The 23,328-nt window shown below is 40.9% G+C and overlaps 1 protein-coding gene across 1 annotated transcript; it reads left to right on the forward strand.

Annotated features, from left to right (window-relative positions):
• Positions 1 to 350: 350 nt before the first annotated feature.
• On the forward strand, positions 351 to 22,914 carry LRRC30 (leucine rich repeat containing 30). Its single transcript, XM_049830281.1, has 2 exons — positions 351 to 585; positions 21,345 to 22,914. The coding sequence occupies exon 2, from the start codon at positions 21,765 to 21,767 to the stop codon at positions 22,659 to 22,661; it is 897 nt and encodes a 298-aa protein (XP_049686238.1). The 5' UTR covers positions 351 to 585; positions 21,345 to 21,764; the 3' UTR covers positions 22,662 to 22,914.
• The last annotated feature ends 414 nt before the right edge of the window (positions 22,915 to 23,328 follow it).

Below are 23,328 nucleotides of genomic sequence, written 5' to 3' on the forward strand. Positions count from 1 at the left end.
GCTCTCTTACATCCAGGCAATGATATGGTGCCAGTTTCTTATTACATGCATTTATCCTCATCAAGAACTAAAGAATGTATATTGAGATCCAGCTCTGGAATTTATCATCTGACTCAATTATTATAGTTTAACTGAACATCTCTATACAACTTGTAACTGAAATATATACACTGAATTAGTCTGCAGGACTACATCACCATTGTTCAGTGTCCGTTATAATCATTCCCTAGGAAAACTGACTCTCCTCAAATTTCATTTGAGTAAGTACCTTCTGGGAGAAGAGGATTACTGTGTTTTCTATCATTCCTTTTTCCACAGGTCATTGCTGGTATTACAAAGGACCAGGAAATCAGAATGATCCCCAGTTCAAGGCATGGCACTGTGAATATAATTCTTTCCTAACCTTGGTTTCTAATGAGCTCTGAATGATTATGACATTAGATAAGAATCTCAGCTTCTTAAGCAAATGTAACTCTGCTGCACATTTACACCAAGCAAGTGCATCAAGTATTGCAAGTTGAAGATTAGAAATTTCTTAGTCTTTGACAAACTAATCTGATGAGAAAATGGAATGCTGTGGTACAGGTAAGATCTTGAATGAGTCAAGAAACATGTGCGAGAATGAAAGCATTTTAGGGTACTGCACTTTTGTGCATGTTTATACAGTCCCTGAAAACCATCTGCACAAACTGAAACTCTGAGCGCTACTATATCTATGTTTAACATAGTAGCACTGCAAATTAAAATAGCACAGGACACTTTTATATTGTAAAACAATTAATTTGTTACTGCTCCAACTTCACTTGAAAGAAAGACAGAGATGGCACAAACTTTAGGAAGGTTAATTTCTGAATGCCTCACGCTTACTTGTTTTGCTAATTAAAATTTGCTACAAAATAAAACAAAAAAAAAGAGTTTCTAAGTAAGACAAGAAAAAAGTTAGCTGTAAATACCCAGAAAACACTCAGAGATGTGGTTATAGGAAACTTCTTAAAAACTTGTTTTCTCTCTCACCAATTTTCATGAATTAAAATTGCCTTAAGGACTACTGTTTCAGTTGCAAAGGAATGGAAAATCCTAATATTTAGGATGATGTTGCACAAAGTCATTATGTTAATCTATCCATCTGTGGATAACAACCTATGAATGAAAACATTGCCTTTGGCAAAAAAAAAGAGGTTTGGGAGAATTCAAACTGGAGAAAGCCCAAATACACAGAGTCTGAATAGAAACGCTATGCAATCCTGCACCTAAGTAAACTACAAGTGAACACCAAACATGTTTTTTCAGCTTTTGTCTGTGTTGCTGTGCTTAAGGCAGAGCTATTGTGTTAATGGCAGGTTCCCTTCAGGCCCCTCAGGAGTATGGTCACCTCCTGACCCTGGAGGGCAGCGGGGGCACTCATGGCTGTCAGCTGTGCTGTGCTTTTCCTCATCCATAGCATTTAATAACTTGCGTGTCTCACCATCCTACCTTACCACCCGTCCCACTCTCAGTGATCCTTTCTCCTCACCACCTATCAAGGCATTTCTACACCATGAACACCATTGAAGCAGTATCTGCTGGAATTGGGGTAGAGAATTTGGAATAGTTTCCAGAAGGAGGTACACTGATATAACCAGTCAACAATTCCACCCAGAACTACATTTAATGGCTAAATAAGGTTTTTATCAATAGCCGTACTGCACAACAAAGGGTCTCTAATTTGGGGCTGGTTACTGTTGAGCTTTTTTGCACACACTCGTTATCCATTCTGCCTCTGCCTTGTTATCTCATAAGCACCACGCAAGTGTTCTAAAAAAGCATTCTGAAAATAATAATCACTCGTAATCAGAGGAAAAAAGCAATACAGTAGACTGCCTGTCTGCCTCTAATATGCATTCAGCCACTGCTAAAAGCTGGTTTAGATCACTCTTCAGTTGTTCCCCAGAACCCTTCAAGTGTTTTTCTCCCTCCCTCGGAGAAGTACGTCCAGAGGTTAATAAATCTGAGCTGTGACAGACCACAGAGAGGAGTAAATTCAAAGCTAAAGGCCCTTCAGAGCACAGCCTGCCCACAACTTCCTCTCAACAGAGACACCACCTCTGCAGCTTGATGGCCTGAAAGTGCAACCCAAGGACAGAGGTTCAGGCCAGGGCATCTCCCAGGTTCCTCCTGCTGTTCCTTGGCTAGTAGCCTGACACTCTGCTTTGGCAGCACAAGTCTTTGCCCATTCTTGTAACTTGAAATATATACGATAATTTGGCTCTGAGAGGACAAGGGCTTCCATGAGGATTAAAGAAAGAAAATCTGCTGTTTCAGAGAAACCTGGGAAACAGCTGCTCCAGGAGGCCACACAGAGCTGTCAGAGGCCAGTGGAAAAGGCATGGGTGGATTGAATGCCTCCCAGCCGGCCAGAAAAGGCACTATGCAAGCAAGGTCCCTCAAGGGTTTGCCTGCTTCATGGTGTGAGCTTCACTGACCTCAGGAGTTGCCTGGATTTAAGTGCTCACCAGAGAGGAGGGCTGGCTTTGGAGAGAAGCAGATGCAAACAGTCCAGATGCAAAAAAGAGGGAGCAAAAAAAAAGAAAACTGGAAACTGTGTAAATTCCTACTCTGCTCCCAGAACAGTAAGTCCCATAATGCAGAGGGGTTTTAATGCTCAGGCTATCACCCATGCCTGGTACATGCCCCTACCTTCATGCACCTCCACATCCCTCACACTGACAGCACCTAGGTTTAGTTGTAGCCTTCCCTCCAGGCTTTCAAGGGACTCTGAACACCCCGTCACCACCTTCTATTACCAGCCATAACCCAGCCCCAGTGCTAAAGGCAGCAGCAGGTCCAGCTGCCTCCTGCCAGGCTGCTGGGAACAAGGCACTGGGCAGCTGCAGCAAAGAGGCTGAAAACCCTGCCAAGGAGGAGATGTGCACAGGAGTTAGGAGAGCACAGAAGCATCATCACTGGCTGTTCTCGCATGGGGAATGTGCAGGGTCCTTCCCCGATCTCAGTAAGAAAGGCACAATACCAAATAGTGTAATAAAAGTGCCTTAATAATAAGATACTAATAAGAAGAGGAATATAGATAGTGAGTAATTCTTAGATCTCTTCGTCCTGGGAACCCTGCTTTGAAAATGCAGCATTGGATAGGCCCCCATGCAAGCAGCATAGTGGCCCCAGGCCCCCTGTTTTGAAATTAAATATGGAACTATCTCATTATATTGTGGTAAATATATCACATGCCTGGACCGTGCCTAGGCACCTGACTGTGAAGACACTTCTTGTAACTCTTGCTTTTTCATAGCTATCAAAGCAGGAGATGCAGGTAGCAAGACATACTGGGCAGCAGGAAGACATGCCTGCAAAGGGTGGCATGGTTTGGAAATAGGTTAATAGAGCTGCACTGGTTCCACATTGCAAAATAAGTGGTGATGTTTTTCTGTTCAGTGGTTTCTGCTGTTTTCCTACGGGAATTAACTCACTGGCATCAATGGTGTTGAAGGCAAGACTCAGCGTGTTTTCTGTGAACAGCTCACAGGCTGGAAATTGCAATTATTGTCCAACAGGAATGATTGGATGGTATATGGTATTATGGTGAATATATTCCTCCCCAAAAATTGCAACGAACTCACAGTTTTCTTTTGTTGAAAAAAATGGAACCCATAAGCAATGGGGAAAACAATACCATCACTGCTGGTAATCAGCAACAACCCTTCCATTATGCTGTTCCCAGTCTGGGCATGGGACTCTTTCTTACATTTTGATTAAACTGTTTCCAAGAGCTTGAAGGTTCCAGCAACCCATGCAGGCAAAAGAACAGCCACAATTAAGTTCATGACAGACACCTATAACATGAAGAACAAGTGTTAACAGCAGGAAAGATCTTACTGATTATGTCCAAACTGATCTTGGACCTGTGGGAAGGATTTGTGAGACTTGAAGGATCCAAAACCATTGCTTCCAAATTTGTATTAGGAAGAGGAGAGAATATAACTTGGCCCTCACAGAGATGTGCAAACTGAATGGCATTTAATTTGTGCTCCTAACATATCAGATAGTTCTGAATGGATAGAGAATTTATAAAATAATTTAGCTCATACTTTTAAACCACAATTGATTTGTGAGAGTAGATTAAAGTTTGTGACTAATTTTTGCCTCCTTATTATTTTGCAAAAAATGTTAAATAGGAGTTAATGAGTTAATCATACCCTCTGATCTTTTCTTCAGTGAATTTGCATTTCTTCTCAAATGTAGTCCGATATGTAGTTGGGAAAAGATCCATAGGATGTCAGTGTTGTTCTTGTGGTTGAGCATTTAACAGCAAGTGCTGAGATTTTGCTGCCCAGAGACATATACCTGCATATGCAAAAATCTGTGTTAAAAGAAGGCATCTTGATGTGAGATTAGCAAGGTTTCATCACCTTTTTTTTCTAACTATCTAGAGATAATGCAAGGAACAAGACTTCAAGAAAGCAGAAGATGAAAGCCAAGAGCTTAAATATGTGACCTTAGTCCCAGTTGTCTTCTGTAGCTTTTAAAATGAAGTCATTTATTTATACATTTAAACATGAATCTGATGTCAGCTTTAAGCTTCTGTTATAGAAATTTGCCATAGAATGTAATTCAAGAGGCAATTTAACTTTATTAATGTGGGAGGAAATATATGCATAATGCGAGCTATTTTTTAATCTTAACTGCCATTCCTGCTATTGCAAGAAAGTGCCTTACACCTATCTGGAAAGCCATTATCAGCAAACTGAATAATTTATCACTTCCAATTTTCAAGAAATTAGCCCTGCCTAAGACTGAAACCAGAAGCCATTTAAAAAATAATAATCTAAAAAACTGTGTCATGTTCCTAATTTGAGGAACAGTAGGAGGGTCCTAATGTAAGGTTCAGGGAGCATCATTTCAAAACCAGTACTAACTCTTCCTGTCTATAAAAGCAGGTGAATGTGCCTTCCTACTACCTGATGGGTACCCTTACATATATTTCAACTGAATTTTCACAAGTGGATAAAAAAATGACAATGTAGTCTGGAAATCTGTGTGCTTCACCTTTCTCATGCTATTTAGAGAGATCCTCTGCTACTCAAACATTACCATTAGTATATAGAATGGAAACCGAGTTTGCACTTACATTTTATCTTTAAAATTAGCTCTGCCCTATCTGAAGTGTATGATTCTTGAATTAAATAAACTTACATTGAACTAACTACGGGAGTTATGGAATCAGTCTTTAAGTTGTGTTGGAAGTATAGCCTGACTTCAAAAATAGGGGAAATCAGATGCCCTGTTAATTCATAAATAAATAAATATGGGCAAAAGAACAAAGTTTATGGGGCAAACTTATTTTAATTACTGTCAAGTTAAATTGCACTGACTAGAACTTATTTTCTGATTCCATTTCTACTGACGTAGCTCTCCACAGTGCATTGTCAGTGTTAAACGCTACTGAGCCTGACAGTAGCATTTGCTGTCTCTTTTGTGCTATGTAAACAAATGCTCATCTTGAAGGTGAAGAAGCAGTCTAACATTTTTTAATATCCAGCAAGGCATCAGCTCCACTTTAAAAAGAATTATAAATAAAAATTCATGAGATACTGGAAATGTTTAGAATCTGACTTGCATAGCAAGAAGAGGCAACTGTGTCTACGTAAATATACACGTGATGGATGGACCGTCAGGCTGTATTTACTAAGGTAGTGTTTCTGTGTGAACTCCATTGCTAATTAGAGGTTTGTTTTGGAGAAGGAAACAGAAAGCCAATCAGTTTGATGAGGGGAGAGCTTAGGAGGTGAGCTCTCTAGCTCGTCTTTGACTTCAATCAAGAAATGCCTGTGTTTAAACAAATGAAATTATCAAGCTTTAGTCAATGGTTATCTGCAGCGACGCTGCAGCACTGTATTTACCATTCCTGGATGCCTCCCTGCACATTTCTGGTAGTCTGCAGGGAACAGGCAGGGGTGCCATCCTGCGAGCAGCAATTAAAATTCTTTCCCATCTGCAAAAACTCCCAGGAACAGGCACATCTCTGGTAAGAGGCGCCATCAGCCTGAAGATAACATTTGTATCTCATATTGAGCTGTCCATGAAGCCATTGGTTTCTCTCTTTTTTTTTCAGTTTTTCTCATTTGTAAAAATAGGGAAAAAAAACCCCACCTTGACTGGGATTACATGTGCAATACAAGCAAGCAATTTATTTTTTTTTTCCTAAGGACTCTTTTATAAATGCTATCAAGGAACAGGTAAAATAGCTATGATTGCTGTAGGATTTTTGATAAAATATCAGGAACTACAGATGATTGAAAGTTGCTTTGTCAAAGAGTGACTGAAAACAAGCCAATTATAAACAAGTCAGCACACAGAGTTTGCAGTGATTTTTTTAGTGAATACTTTATATTATAACATTTCCGAAGTACTCTATAAAGTCTGTAAGCTGATGACACAAACAACAGATAAAATTCAATTAATTGGCATGACAGTGAAGTCACAAACACAAGACCCTACAGGAAAAAAAATAAACCTTAAATCCCAAACCAGATCACTAACATGTAGGTTAAGACTTTCCTAATGAGATTTTTTTTCTTTAGCACCAGTTCAATTTCCAGACACTGCTAAGTTATTTGTGATGAGGCTGTGCCTTTGTGGATTGTGTTCTTACAGGATATTTAATTGTGGTTTTAATCAATTTTTTAATACTAATACAAATAATACATTTGTTTTAAAAGTAGAGAAGTACTTAAAACATATTGAAAAGTAAATACTTGTAATAAAAAGTTAATTATTAAAAACAACAAATATAAACTACAGTTAATCAATTTAATGTAATTTCACTTTTAAGACCTATGTTCTGTTCCATTCAAATCTGAAAATCTTGCTAGAAATCTTCAGTAAGCTCCAAGTTTTCCTGATTTTTATTCTGCAGTCATTTAGAACAGCCACTTGATGGCACTGTAAAACTGCAAGTCAAAACGCTTAACTCCTTTCCTAGCAACACTCGCTTTAACGTGCTAATGAAATCAATGCAACCTGTATTCTCAAAGCAGAGCCCACCAGCTTCCTCTTTGCTGGTAACTTTTTGCATTTTTCACACCTTTCACAAAACAAATCAGAAAACCCAGGTTCAGTTGTACATCGACCCTGCTCCTGGTCGCTGCAGACTGGGGCTTGGGGCTGACGGTACCCGGTGGGAGGCTGGCCAGCTCTGGATGCTTCAGGCAGACAAAACAGTCACTCTGATGGAAAAAATGATGAGACAGGCTGTCTGTAGGGGAGTTTTCCTGCTCCTGAACAGTTTAGCATTAATTAGCTTATTTCATAAAGCATGAGTATTATGCCTTATTTTTTACCTGTCTTATGTTTATTGGCTGTGTGAATGTCCTCATCATGTGTATAGTGCCTGAAGATTGACAGTATCATCAGGCTTATTCCACACACTGTTCCCCTGATGGCATTTCTGTAAGAAGCAGAGTCCAGAGAAGGTCGCAGAGGTGCGGGTGGGTGCAGGAGCTCATAGGCAAGGTTGAAAATGAATGCGAGTACAATGGGTACTTCTGGGCTACAGAATTTCACTGCATTTAAAGAAAGAGTATCTATTTCTGCTTCATCAAAATGCCACATTAGCCTCATCTGTTTGAAAAAAATGAAAAAAACCCCAACTTTCGTGGAGCCTTTTATTCCCTCAAAATTTCTGATATTGAGTTCATCCTGGCACCATATTGAACTACCTCATTTGCATTTGACAAGTAGGATGCCTTGAAAGTTCATGGGTTTAATTGCATTGCCAAGGTAACAGGTTTTACTTTTATATATTTTGTGTAATATTGCGTAATAGTGACAAAATAATAAATTCAACATCCCTTCCTGAAGCAAATCTCTCACTGAAGTCAGTTTTAACTTTACCACAGGAAAAAAAAAAAAAAAAAGTGAATAACTGAGCCTGGAATTTGGAATTACCATGTGCCAGGCTTTGCAGCAGCGAAGCCAACAAAATCCAAAGAATTTGCTTGAGATCAAATCTTTTGCTAGCAGTAAATAATTAATAAGCAATTGTTACTAAAAAAGACTAACTAGGGAATCTAATAGCTATTCAGTTTAAATTCAGATGTCTTTTTTTTTTCCTAATACATATTTTAGAACGCCTGTCTTTAAAATAAAGTTCATTTTTGTGCCCATGCGAATTGGCTACATGTTATGAAAGAGCCTTTCCAAGAGTGTCTGAAACATAACAGCTATCATGACAATTTTCAATAAATCATTCCTAGCTGGGAGTCTCAGAGGAAGAGAAACTAAATGATGATTGAATTATCCTTTTATCTCTAAAAGCGATCTTTCTGAATCAGGACGGAGGCACTGTGAGGCAATGGGTTCAGAACACTTATATTTCTGCTGTCATGATTCCCCCTGTTCTCTGAAGAGCGAATGTCCCAAATTTCTACTGTATGGACGAAATTTCCCAGGGTGGAGGTAGAAAACGGCCAGTGACTTGATAAGAGATTAGCGCACTGGGTAGTGGTAGCCATACATCAAGCAAATTCCTCATGCAGAAACGATGGAGATGCGGAAATGCACCTGGTTTAAAACCAAAATGGGATCGACCAGTGTGACGTGGATACAGGGCATGTAAACTGAGAGCTGCACAGCTAAACCAGGAGTAACGCCTCCGAAATAAAGGGTCTAGGTCACGAATACCCAATGGCTCTGCTCTCAGCTACCAGGTTTCCAACCACATCTGTGCCACTGGGCAGAGCATGTCTGCGCAGCCTGCTCTCTCTCTGCCTGGCCTTTGCCTTCTTCACCTCCAGAGGCAGAGGAGGAAGAGGTGGCTGTAATCCAGACATGATTTAAAGGCAGGTGAGATGCTGCTTGTGGAGCTGAATGCCCCTCTCTGGCCAGAGCACACCTGCTCAACACCTTCCATTTGCAGAGAGATGAATGTTTTATTTCTGCGTATGTTTCTGAATGGCATCACCTGTTTTGCAAACAGGAAAGTAAGCACAGGTCATGGCTTTTTACCTTTTCAAAAATAGGCATGTGGCTATGATGCTTAGGCAGTCCCAGTCCAGCTGGAAGAGCAAAGAACACACTAAAAGCCAATGGTGGGCAATGCTGTAAGCCACTTAGTGATGTTAAAGATCCCAGTTTCAACATCTCTCTGAAAAAAAAAGAGATTGTGACAACATGCCACAGTATTATAGCTGGCTTCAAGTCTTATGTTTTCTAATCTGAATGCAAGCAGAATTTGAATATTTCCTGAAATATCACTGGCATATTATAATCACATCATCATTTGAGGCAATCAAAAAAATCACAACTACTGAACGGGCATATGTTTTGGTGTATTTAAGTACCTATTCTTATATAATTGATGATGTATTTCAATGGTTCCCTTATGCTTGTCCTGGTTTTGGCTGGGATGGAGTTAATTTTCTTTCTAGTAGCTGGTATAGTGTTATGTTTTGGATTTAGTATAAGAAGAATATTGATAACACACTGATGGTTTTAGTTGTTGTTAAGTAGTATTTAGACTAAGTCAAGGACTTTTCAGCTTCTCATGCCCAGCCAGAAAGAAGCCTGGAAGGGCACAAGAATTGGGAGGGGACACAGCCAGGACAGCTGACCCAAACTGGCCAACAGGGTATTCCAGACCATGTGACATCATGCCCAGTATATAAAGTGGGGGGAGTTGGCCTGGGACAGCATCACTGCTCAGGAACTAACTGGGCTTTGGTCAGCAAGTGGTGAGCAATTGCATTGTGTATCACTTGTTTTGTATATTCTAATTATTTTATTTATTATTATTACTACTGTTATTATGACCATTATTCTTATTTTCTCCCTTTTCTGTCCTATTAAACTGTTTTTATCTCAACCCATGAGTTTTACTTATTTTTCCAAGTCTCTGACCCATCCTGCTGAGGGGGGGAGTGAGCGAGCGGCTGCGTGGTGCTTAGTTGCTGTCTGGCTGGGGTTAAACCATGACAATGCTCTACTAGGATGCTCAGTGGTTTAGAGAGGAGAAATCTCACTAATAAACCTTGCAATGCCAAGCCATACACAAAGCCTGGTTCCTATACTCCAGTGTCATCTCCATGTTCCTTAAAAGTCTTTGAATTAATACTTTAAATTTTTATATGGTGACTCCTTTTCCTAGCTTTTGTCAGGAACTAATGGGCTTTCAGTTAATAAATTACATCATGTACATTTAATAACTTCAGCAGTCTGTGCAAATCTCTATTCAATGAAGATGTAGACTCACACATTTCTGTCTTAACTGCCACAACAACTGAACAAATTCAATGGATGTTGTACAGTTATTTCCTGCTAAAATGTCAACTAAAATAAAAAGAAATTAGCTGTTCAGGCATAGTTTTCTATTAATCAGCAGACAGAGGTCTTTCTAGTGTGAGAAGTATGGAAGGGATGCAATGATGTGATTGTAAGAGTCTATAAGAAAGTTCCCCCTTTTTTGACATTGAGATAGGTCTGAATGTTTAAGATGCAAAGGCAGAGGGTCACATTCTAGGTGAGAATTAACAGGTGTGACTTTCAAAATAAAGAACATTGACTGACATTGATTCTGAATTTGGCCAGTTGTTTAGAAAATATTTTTGTCTGGTTAATGCCCCTGAATACAAAATACCTTCACACAGTCACAGGTGTTCTCAAATTATCTAAATGCAATGGATGGCATAAAAATGTCATTTAATTCTAGAACATAAGAATTCTAATAATCATGCTGGAAATATACAGTGTAGCTCTATACCTTATGAAAATAGTGGCCACCTACAAAGAGATATAACCAGAGGTCATAGTAATACTTAGCACTACATTTATTTTTTAAAAAAACTTTTTTTCACTATATCACTGTATCCTTCATGTCTGAAACAAAGCTCATCTGTCTGCACTTCTATCGGAAGCCCCCTCAAATTGCCTAAATGCCTCAGGAAGTAAGTCTTCATCAGGGGCCACCCTTGCCTTCAAGTCAGCACAGAGCAGGAACGGGAGGTCTGCCATTGCAAATGCAGTGCTCCAAAGCTTATGCCTCAGCTGACCTGTGCAGTGGAAATTATGGTCATGGGTGGCTTGAGAAGGACTCACCATGGAGCACATCAGGAGGAGCCTGGGGATTATTGCTGCAGTGCCTTGCCTAATCCCATTTCCTTTTTTTAGCTGTAATAGTAAAAATTAGTACTTCCTACAAGCTGTACATACCATAGAGAAAGAAATATAGACCTGGTTGCATGAAAGAGTACAACCACCCTTGAGAAGCTAGTTAGGAAAGAACTGCCTCTGTAGCGCTGTTGGACACCTCTGGTCAGTCCTGTGGTAAAAACACAGAGGGAACCAGCAAGGCTTTCCTAATAAGAGCAAAGTGGGAAAAAAGTTTGCTGGGCTGGGAAATGAGAGAGAGACTGTTAGTCTATGACTGTTGATATTCTCACAAATCAGTGGTGCAGAGCTGTGCTTACTACATAGCAACCGAATCTCTTACAAAATTAGTTATCATTTTTGCGGGAGATGATATATGCTGCACACAGACAACTCAAATGACAGTCTCTCTTCCAATGCTATCAAGGCAATGATTGCCCGGATAGTTCAATAAGTTATCTGGATACCACTTCTGCAAGGACATGTTATGGTTGTATACTGCTGCTAATGGAGAATTCCCCTTAATTTATTACTTCTACCTTTATAGCATTTTTTTTTTATTCAAAGCATTTATCTGAAAACTAATAAAGCATGTAAACATTATAGTAATAGCTAAGAATTGTTTATGAGGTTTACTGGGGAGAGTTTGGGCTGACACAAATAATATCTCTAACTAGTTGATTATTGTCCTTACCAGAAGACAAATCCAGGAGAACATCAGCAGTTATCAATTATAAAAGACAACATGCCATGTCCAGTGCTTTCTATTTTACCCATATTTGTACACATGGTTTTGCTAATTAGAAAGACAAAAAAAACCTGTTTGGCATCTGGGTCTTTCTGTATGAGACCTGGCTGGGGCACACTCCCTTCAGTCCTGTCTTCAGCAGCAGGATAGCAGTAGGAGCCTCGGAGGAACGCAAATTTACATCAGGTTGGCAGGTCCTTAGGCTGTTTTCCAGTTTACCGTTTCCTAATACTCAGCACCTACAGCCTGGCTCAGTCCCTGGGGCCTGAGAACCTTTCTAGAGCCTTTGATAACACTGGCAGGTGAAACCCTCCCAAAAAAATCTACATAATTCTTAAATCTATGTGTTGCTCTATCCAAATTTGTGGGCCCTTTTTGCCGTGCCTACCCATGTGCTTCTTTCTTCCTGCTCTTCTTACAGGGTTAGCAATTTACAACAGCTCTGAGCAGCACAAAACAGCTCCCTCCCTGTTAAAATGCTGATTCAGAGTAATTATTGCTCTTGGGTGAGTGTAATTTATGGGATACTCATGCAGCTTTCTGTTGCTAACATTCACCTCTTGTTTAGGAGGCAGCCTTGTTCAGCACAAACATTCGTACAACTCACATATGAGAGGGCATATCCTTGACTTATCATCATCTGCGATTTTTTTCACTTGACAGGTTGAAAAATGCGTACACCTATTTTCTCTGATGGTTCCCTTATCACCGTGGGCCTTCCTGAGGCTAAATCTGCTCAACCATTCAATTTTGATTCTGGAAGCAATGTTAAGGCCATTAGCTGTGTCCACATAAGGATGCTGTTATAAAACTTGACATGCTTATTAATCATAAATTCAGTAGACATTCTGTTTCAATCTTTCTAGGGTCTGCTTATGCTTCATTTATGATGTAAAGTAAGAGTTTGGGGGGAAGATGGTATATTTTTAGATGACTATTTATGTCAGGTAGCAGACAATGTTTGGTATTTCCATATTGGTTTCCACCCAAAGAAGAGCACTTAGCTCTTTTCCACTCGCATTGCACCTAGCTTGCTCCAGAGTGAGACAGTAAAAAAGTGCAGTTAGAGAAGTTCAAGAACAGGTGGCTGCAGACAAATGTTCGCTCTGCCTTATCAGTGGGGGAATATCACTACTCCTTTGTCACCATATATTACCCAGTATTACTCCAGTATCATGACACCATCATCTGGGGGGAAGGTAAAAACAGAATACTAAGAAATATTTTTCCTGCTGCTCCATTCCACCAGTGGATTTTAAAGTGAAGCTGCCAAAATTTATCTTCCTTAAATGTTATTTGTCTAAACCCATAGAGCACTGGTGTTTTCCAGGCTGCTAGTTAAATATACCTCGTGAAGATTGTGCATGTTTATTCATTTTTCGATTACCAGACTGACTCAATTAAGACATTTGTAATGCAAATAGCCTGGACTCATGAAACAGCTTAGCAAAGTTCATTAGCCTTGGAAAACTTGAATCCATTTCCATGGATAAGGGAGGGAAACAGACTATAACCCTCTGCTAGCATCTGCCAGCATGTTGCTCTGAGCCCACCAGCCCAGTTTATGTCTTCACCCAGCCCTGGCTACAGATAAGATTTCTTATCACTTGGAAAACAACTGGCTGCAACTCTGTTATAATTGTGTTTTCCTCTGATTGCCTACATTTGTTCAAATCCAATAAACTAAAAGTGAAATGCAGTGAGGCAGAAAATGTGTGGATCAGCACCAAAGATAATGTGAATGCAGTGGCCTGTGAACCAAGGCTCCTGAATTTTGCACATTTAGGGGTGTTAAGACAGCAGGACAGGTCAGATTTAAGACCACAGCATGGGAAGAGACAATATGGGTCACCAGGTCTAGTCTACGGATCTCACAGGCAACCATATCATAGGATGCCTTTCATCAGTTTATTGAGCTCTGTGTGTAATAAATTTTCATGACAAATGCACAGGCTGGCACTGTTGTTTCAAATTCTCTGCAAATATTGCTTGTCATCTTCCCTGGTCCAGAAAGATAAGATTAAAAATAAAGTACTCCAAACCCTTGCCCTGCTCACCCCAATCCAACCTCCTCTTTTAATGTCATTCTTAAATTTCTGTATTGCCATTTGCGTTCCTTTCGAGCCACACATAATTTTTCGCTTTTTCAAAAAAGCTTGTCTTTTGTTAGCTGACCTGGTCACACACCAGAGCATCAGTGCTTACCTTCCCCTTACTTCCACAACTGCTGAATGTGCTGTTGTTCCACCTCAGGTGGAATCATTAACTACAATATCCTGTCTTCCCACAATCCAATAAGTGCTATGATGTTCAGGTACAGAACAGATTAATGTTTGATTCTCTTTATGGGGAAGTTGCTCATTAGAAGGTTGTAAAATAAGAGAGATGATGATTATGGGTGGGTCTTTCTTCTCCTTTCTTTTTCCTTTTGCCTGCACTTGAGCTCAAAGATCTTGTTTTCCATTTGATTTGCTCTATTTTATTATTTTTAAGGTAATTTTTTAATGCAAGTTGTTTTTCATGTGCCTTTTTCACCTACTGGGCTGTATCTTCTGCCTCTGGGCTGTCACTTGACTCAGATCTCACAAGCCTTTGTTTGACCATACAGTGACTCATATTATTTCATAGGATTTCAAAAATCGTTGTCATACTAATAATACTAGATGCATCACTTGAGAAGTTTTATTTGTTAATTCAAGCTCTTTGAAGCTAAGCATTTGATATGTTTCCTTAAGTTAGAGCTTGGAAATGTAAAAGTCAAGCTATTAATTGTCAGCATTGAGTCTTCAAATGTCTAGCGGGATGTCTGCCCTTTCTTCTGATAATGTCTCTGATAAATCCCAAACTGAGACACCGGTATGTGTTTTAGAGAGTTTTAATTAGATTCTGTTTTATCATTTATCAGGCATATGAAGGTAAATGCAGAGTTTCTTCTTGTATCAGTAAAATTTGTGTAAGAGTCATGGATCTGGGATTAAGGCTCCACAGAAGCTTTGATTGAATTACTTCCTAAGTTCTTTTTTGCAATCATTATTGTAATGGTCTCTAGATGGAAATACCTAAACCCCTTCACACTGGGTCGCATTGATTTGCAGTACTGATTTGCCAAATTTCATGAGGGCTAAGATAAAAAGGGCTTGTGCTTTCAATTGGAGAAGCATGCATTTATTTTAAACATAGAATCAGGCATGAAAAACTGGATCATTTGGTGTTTGATTTTATTTGTAAAATAAGTTTATAACTTCCCTCTGGCTTTGTCCCTTAAGACAGCATTTTCAAACACACTTAAACAATTAGAATAAAGAAACAGGTATTTGCACAGCAGCAATGAACTTTGTAATACATAACGTTCAGTCGCTTGGTCTTTATGCTGTGGCATGCAGAACCCTATGGAGCCAGAACACAGACACAATGACATTAACAATGCCTGGAGATAATTACTTATTTTAAAAACACTCTATCAAAATCAGCATATTGGCAGATTGAGCAGGGAGAGTCTGTAAGACTCTTACTAGATAATGCTGAATTAATGGTCTAGCTTAAATCCCATCTGTCTCTAAACTACAGGTACTACACTTAGGACCCCATGGAAATGCTTCTCTCTGCTCAGGACTCTCAGGGTCATCTCTGCCTTTTATTTCCAGAACAGAGCATGGATTTTCAGATTCCAGAAAAGTAACTACAGTGACCTATTAAATGTAAAATGCTTAAACAGTCTTTGGAGGAGGGACTGGGAGTTCTGCCAGCAGACCATATTATTCATGCTTATTTTTGGACTCTCTCACCCACGGGTGTTTAAGAAAACCCTGCTAATTTGAGCAACAGCTTTAGGAGAGGTGGGGATATTCCCTCATGCCAGAGGGAATATCCCTGGTCACAGGATGCTTCAGAGAGCTGGGGGTTGTACACCACAGGCAGCTGAACTGAATCTGCTCTGGGCACTGAAATAAGTCTGGGAGGAGTTGCAGTCCAAAAGAAAAACAGAAAGAAAGAGGAAGTATTGATGTGTTCTGCATGAAGGCCAACCAAGTAGACATGTGATGGACACTTAGATGATCTGACTCCTTCTATGAGACAGGCCAAGAAACACCTCTTTTTAGACCAGATTAGACTTAGGCAAGGAGAATTCAGGCTCTGTCTTCTACTTTCCACGAACTGCTGTTTTCTTTCTTATGATGCATTCAAAATGTAACAAAATTACCTTCAAGAGCTCTGTGAAAAAGAGTACCTGTGGCAGAGGTGATGTGGCAGCAGTTATACTAAGAGCTACTTCATTCAGTTTGGAGAATGTTCCAACTTTTTTTTCAATTTGATTCGGAAAGCCACAGACCATGAGTAGCATTTAGCAAACATCCATATTGCTAACAGGAAGGTACAGGCTATTTTATGGGTGTTTATGAATGTAGATGTGACTGTTCATTAATGTAGTGACGAATAATAGAACAGTGAATGCTTTCTATACTGCAATGGTATCCTCCAAGTAATGACTTCAAATATGTTTATAAATGGTGTGAAATCTGTCACCACACTGGCCATAAGAGGAAGAGAAGGCTGAGACACAGAGACTGACTAAATAAAGCAGGACAGGGCCCTTGGTGTACTTCTGCAGGACAGTGGTTTGCCCTACGGCATGTCCATGTGCTAAACTCTCCTTTCCCTGCAGAGGAGTGGGCAAGCACCTAAGGCAAGCCAGTTCTAGTGGTGCCTGGGAGAACTATCATGGGCACAGGATGAACCAGTGCCCCAGAGGACACGGGTGATACCGCAGTGCAGGATCGTGGATTGCCTCTATTTGATATAGCCAGACAGACCAGCTATTTGGCTTGTGTATACACAGGGAAATTGTCCAGAAGTAGGAGCTGACCAACCAGTCATTTATGCATTTTCTGGAATTTCAAAATACTACTGCAAGTTTGCATAAAAGAAATAAAACTTCCTGTAATTCCATGTAACTTGAGAGCTGCTGCTGGCCACTGGCCATGGGGAGGAATCGAGCCTGTCATTTCTAGTCTACATCCATACATGAAACCAAACCTCTTTCTTTTTCTTCCATACTATGGATAGTTTGAGCTTGTCTTCTGTCAAGAGGTCTGCAGAAAAACTTTGCCAAAACTCTTGTCAAGTGAGCCCCTGCACAGGCAGTCATTCACCTCCAGGTCCAATTCTTCATGGGTCAGGCAATCCAGCAGCTCCACATGGGACCTTAATAAAATATTCCAGAAAAGCTCCAGAGACACACAGGCATTAAAAGCTGTTAACAGCACCATAATTAAAAACAAATTAACAGGAAATCTGAAATTGCCTTAAGAGTTGTTCCTGTCTCTTGTCACATCTCATAAATCTCAAATTACCTTTGAAATTTGACTTAGTATTTCAGAATAGCTGCAAGATCACAAACCGCTACAAGGTAGTTAAAAACCTACAGAATTTGCTTCCTTAGCACTAAGACCAGAGGATATCTTTGACAGTCTGCATGGCACCAACTACTTTAAAAGCCTTTTATTTACTTCAGAGGAAAGGAACAGCACAAGAGAAGATGGTTCAATAGCTGCAGTTGTATTTGTAGTGAACATTTCTCCAGCATGACTGTTGCTTTCTGCTGAACTGGAAACAACTTAACCCTTTTTAGCCAAAGCATCCTTCCTGTGATAGGAAGGATTAGGTATTTTCTGCATCCTCATTTAGCCAGGTGGTTATTATAACCCCTAGATAATGAATAAAAATGAAGATTTCTTCCGAAAGAGTATGGGTTGAACTTCCCAGCATTTTAGAAAAGGCTATGCTTAAAGATTTAAACGGTTCCTTGTTATATTGATACAATTTTTAATAAAGCTGAGACAGAGGAACTATGTAAGATTTTGACTCCACAGAGAATATGAAATTTGCTTCAAAATCAATTACAAATCTATAGATATATGCTGATGAAACTATAGGTATCTATTGTATGCTCATGGATTTAAAAGACAATGACAGAATTTGGTTTTGCAAGAAAAAATTTAAATTCAGTGGGTTAAGATGGCTGTGGCTTCATTAAAAGCTTGATGCTATTGGGTATTTCATTAAAAGCTAAAATCCTATGCAAGAGTCATTATGCGGCGATCTCGACTTTTATTTAAAAACAATGTAATTTTCCATCCCCCCTGCCCAGCTGCAGAGAAAAGCTTGAAAATGTTTCCCAAGTTCCTTCTAGAGACTCCAAACCTGCAGGCAAATAAAAGAGCTCATAGATAATAGACTTTAAAATTCCAGGTCTTTGTGAACGCATTCTACAGTTTTTTTCAGGGCTGACAATCCTGCTTCTTTCAAAAAAAAAAAAAAAAAAAAAAAAAATCTAATCATTTGCATTGTCAAAAACCATCAAAAAATATAGCTTGTCATTTTTATCAGTGTACCAGTTTTTTATCATTGCTAATAGTGCAGTTTCTCTTATTATATTAGTATAAAAAGTTCTTCAGCAAGTTTTGGGTCATTTTTTTCCCCCTGCACACTAACATTTTTGTTTAATCCACGAAGCAACTGTGAGCTACACTGCATCATGTAAATCCCACCTATTTGTTTGGGTGGTTTTTTTCCCTGCCAAACTTGCATACATGAAATTCATTTCTGCTTTCTGCCAGGCCCTGTTGACAAAGGTCAGTGTTTCACTGGACCATCTACCTAAGAGCGGCCCAAAGGAATTGTTCTGTCTTCTCAGCACAGCACAGGGCAGTACAGGGTAGCAGGCAACTCAGAGAAAATGGAACTGAAAAGTGTTTGAACAAAACCAGTCCAGATAACAGATAAAGGACTTTTTTTGTTCAGAAATTTAGTTCCTGAGATGTCCAGACGAGGCCACTGTGCTTTTATTATCCCGATTTCAAGAAAGGTATTTGATTTGGTTACCTCAGAGTTTCCGTCTCCATAACCACAAGCGTGATCAGTAGCCTGTTTTTCTGTTGGAGAACAAAGAAAAGGAAATGGTTATTTTTTTTCTTCCTGCAGCAGTTACGGTACTCGCTGAGGCAGGAAGGGAACTGGACAATGGAAGCTGCAGATGTGGAATTTCTTTGTTAAATCCCCTTTGCTGCTGCTGCCTGACAGGCAGTGGAGATACAGCAGTGCAATAGCAGGAGATGCTGCGAGACTGAAGCAGAGCAAGCATTTTTGTTTGATAAAGAGCCCTGGGTGAAGCTTTCTGACAGTAAAGCTTTCCAGACTGTACCGCGCTGTATCACAGGCTTAGTTTCAAATCGGTGGCGTGATGCAAAACCAGGGAAGGGTTCAGAGCGCTTTGGCTGACTCACACTGTTAGGAAATGGGGATTTCTGTGGTGAGAGGCCAGCCCAGGCAGTGAACTCCAACACGTTTTGGAGAGGGGGACAATGTTCTCATCCAGAAATATCTGGCCAGCCAGGGGGGAGACTGTGGCTACAGGGAGACTGTGCTTCCTTTGTGTGTTGTTTTTGTTTGTTACTAGAAGTGACCTCCAGAAAGAAGAGCTCTGAAGCGACCACGGGGACGTGGGCATGCGTCTGAGCCCAGCCACGGGGAGGGCCGCTGGGCAGAGCTGCAACAGATTCCCAGCAGTGTGATTAAGAGAAGGAAAATGCCTAACTTTGTAAATGCTCTCTAAAACGGTTTTTTCTTCCCTTCATGTTTGCTGCTGCAGAAGGGAATGCCTTGTTCAAATCCATTTAGGCTATCTGATAATAGGTGCATTCTTAACAGCAGCTGGGCAGACAACCCCAAGTAAGGACTTGTGAGAGGTTCTCGTTTTCGCTTCTCTACCTGCCTGGGCTGAAGGGCCACATTTTAGCCTTAGGTCCTCCTGTCACACAAAGCGAAATCTGGCCCGAGCTTGGCCTGACGTTGGTTTTCCTCTCCCACACTGAGTGGCTCCTATGCCTACAGCAGCAGGGTTATCTCTGCCACTCTGGGCAGTGCATTTGGATGATGGTTAGCAAGAACACTGAGTCAGAGCTTATGGCTGCGATGGGATTTAATGTAATGTTTGTCTGTAAACTGACAAATATTGGTGGAAAGTGCTTGCAAGGGAGGCATCCGTGACTCTCCATCAGGCTACCAACCCGCTCTAACCAAACAGCTACAACTGGCCTCAGCCCTTTTCAGGCTCATCCAGGCACTCCAGGGAATGCAATATTTCAACCTCAGGGCCAGTTGTTTTTATGCCATGCAGCCCTGTTAAGGCACATGTTTTAATTGCGTGACTTGCTTATCTCGCCACCATCTTGTGCTTCTCACTGTGGTCCTGGCTCTTCTCCTGTTGTAGGACCCTGCTCACCAGACACAACTGCAGGGATGCCCCCTCTCTCCCCAAGCAGGTGCAGCTCTATGAGGGACCCAAAACTGAAAAGAGACTGAGCGGTGCTTGGCAGTAAGAAGGGACTGCAGGGATTGACTCCAAAGAGGTTGCTGGAGTGTCCCAACTCCCAGCTGCAGCTTCATGCATAGTCCTTTAGCATCCGAGCTAATGCAGGGTTTTAAGGTGAGGCTCTCTGAAATGAGGTGGTGGGGATGGTACACCCATCACCAAATCTCTCAGACAGCAGCAAAGCATCTCCATCACCATGGATCCACTGGAGAGGAAAAGCCCTGAAAATCTTGTACTATGTGCTGCAATTTTCACCTAGTTTAAATCCTGCCTGAAGTTTTTGTGTATCCTTTTTAGGGTCCCTCTGAGTTTAAACTCACTGCATATTCCTGTAGCAATACAATTTCCTTTCATCAGCAGAGCTAGCTTCAGCTGTTGTTGGGTATTATTATACCTCACTGCTTCCTTCCTCTCCCATCAGTCTCTCTACCCCAGAGTTAAATGTCATTTATAGTTCAAGCTATTTGACTGCTAGTCCCCCTGTAGCCCAGAATAGTCCAGAAAGACAAGGAAAGTTCATGGGGAAAGGGACATTAAGTGGCTACATTTTCTGCAGCACAAAAGATCCAGTCCCCAAAAATCTCACTGATAGATGTGAAAGTAGCACAGGACATTTAGGACAGAGTAATTTGGACAGAACTGCAGGGTATGACTGCTCACACTTGGCAACGTGGGTAGCAAGCAATCATCCAAGTGGACACAGATACCACTGGAAAATGTCACTGCTGCAGTGAAGGTGGTACCCTTTCTGAAAGGAAAGAGGCCTATCCTCACCATAAAGGGGATATAAAAGCTAACACTTTTTAAGAGCATTAACTTTTTCTTTTTTTTTTCTCTTTTTTTTTTTTTTTTTTTTTTTTACCGAACAGAAAACAAGGACTTGCATGAAAAGTATTTACCAGCATTTTTGCAGCACGCAAAGTTTTCTGGTGGACTGGTAACTATTTCAGTGAAATGAGGAACATCAAAATAAAAATGATTGTGAAAATGTCCTTTAAATCTGAATTGAAATGATAGCTTTTTTGTTTGCTTGTTTTCTTCTATAGTTCGCGTGTTTGTTTTTTAAAGTCACTCTTGTTAATTGTCCTGCAGCCATGGTATGTACCAGATAGCCAAGAAAGCTGACATGGTGAAGTTATATACAGCACCCTTGTGACCTTTTTGCAGTGAAGATACATATCTGTCCAATAAAGCCCAGGCCAAATGACAGTGACAGCTGCCTTGTAGCACTCAGTTTGAATTGAAGAGGTTTGCTCACAAGTCAGGAGCAAGTATTTCATTACAGACTGTGCACCAAGACCAACATAAGCCCCCAAAAGTGAAACTTTCCCTCAGCAGCTATGGAAACTGCCTCAGTGGACTGAGATGCACTTCGCAGGCTCCTCCTTGTCTCCTTGCTTTGACTTTCCCGCCTCCTGCAAGCTGTTATCCTCTGTTGGCATTTGCATGTTGGTGTAGCACTTGCAAGGGAAGAAAACCTCACTTCATCTCTTAGGAGGGATCCAGGGTGTTATGGGAACTGAGCATTCAAAGAACGAGGGGCGAAGGAGCATGGTTTTTCTGAGGAAAGGTCCAAAGTTGCCTGCGTGGGAAGATGCTCTTCTCTCAGGGAAAGAGCCCAAGTCGCTGCTGAAGCGGGGGTTGCGTTATGTCAGCTTGAGCCTCATAATGAAAGGGATGACCAGCGCACCTGACTTCTTGTGGGGACTGCATGAGGTACAGAAACTGAACCTTTCACGCAACCGGCTGGTGATGATTCCTCCTTCGCTGGGGAAACTGGACAGGCTGGTGGTTCTGAACTTGGGTGGCAACTGCCTCAAGTGTCTGCCTAAAGAGATTGGGCTGCTGAGGAACCTGAAGGTCTTGTTCGTCAATATGAATTGCCTGACAGAAGTGCCAGCAGAGCTCAGCTTGTGTAGGAAGCTGGAGGTTTTGAGCCTCTCTCACAACTGCATCTCGCAACTGCCTTTGAGTTTCACCGACCTGACAAGTTTGAGGAAACTGAACCTCAGTAACAACCGCTTTGTGCAAATTCCCCTCTGCATTTTTGCACTGAGGAGCTTAGACTTCTTGCACCTGGGGTCCAACAGGCTTGAAAACATCGCAGAGAGTGTCCAGTATCTGGTCAATCTCCAAATCTTTATCGTAGAGAATAACAACATACGCACCCTGCCACGATCTCTCTGCTTCATCACCACTCTGGAGCTATTAAATGTTGATTACAATGCTATACAGACTCTTCCAGATGACCTCTACCTGCTGCGCCGTCTGCCACGCATCGCATGGAACCCAATGGACAAAGGCCTCCACATCGCCCACAACCCCTTGTCTCGGCCCCTGCCTGAGGTTGTCGAGGGCGGGCTGGATGCCCTCTTCAACTACCTCAGGGAGAAAAAGGAGCACAGCTGAGTTTCCACTGCGCTTGGGATTAAGCCTGTCATCAAGACTCAGTCATATCAGAGCACTTTCCTGCACAGGCATTTCCACTTCACAATGCTCGGATTTTGAAGACGTGGATGGCTTTAGTAACAGTTGGAGGAAAGAAAGTAAAGTATGATGGTCTTGATTAAGTGTGTGAAGAGTAAACTTTCTAAAAATAGCCACCTCTGTAACCTTCAGTGTTGGTGTGCTTGGGGCTTCTTAGGAAAAAAAATCCAAACAACAAACTTGTGATAAAATGTTTGCTCATCGTTTGACAGAAACAAATTAAGGCAGACTGCTAGAAGTGCAGAAATGTGTATTTGCCAGCTATTAGGTTGAAGGAATATTAATATAAATTGGATTTACTATATGTGATTGCAGTTGCACTTTAAATCCTGCTCACTTCTTCATACACAGATAAACCACTACGTAAACAAACACTGCTATCAAAGTGAATCGCAAGGAAAATGTTTAATTTACTTTCAGCTGTGAATATACCCTGAGCTATATTAGCTCACAGACAGTATATTACTGAGCAGTTCAATACCATTTGTTTCTTTCCCCACAGCTGTACACTGGCCTCTATAAATTACAGGTGAAGATCACCATCGATTAGGCCATTTCCCAGTTCTTCGGAACAAGACCCCAAATTTCC

The sequence above is a fragment of the Accipiter gentilis genome, chromosome 27 (genome assembly GCF_929443795.1).
Source record: "Accipiter gentilis chromosome 27, bAccGen1.1, whole genome shotgun sequence".
Taxonomy (NCBI): Eukaryota; Metazoa; Chordata; class Aves; order Accipitriformes; family Accipitridae; genus Astur; species Astur gentilis.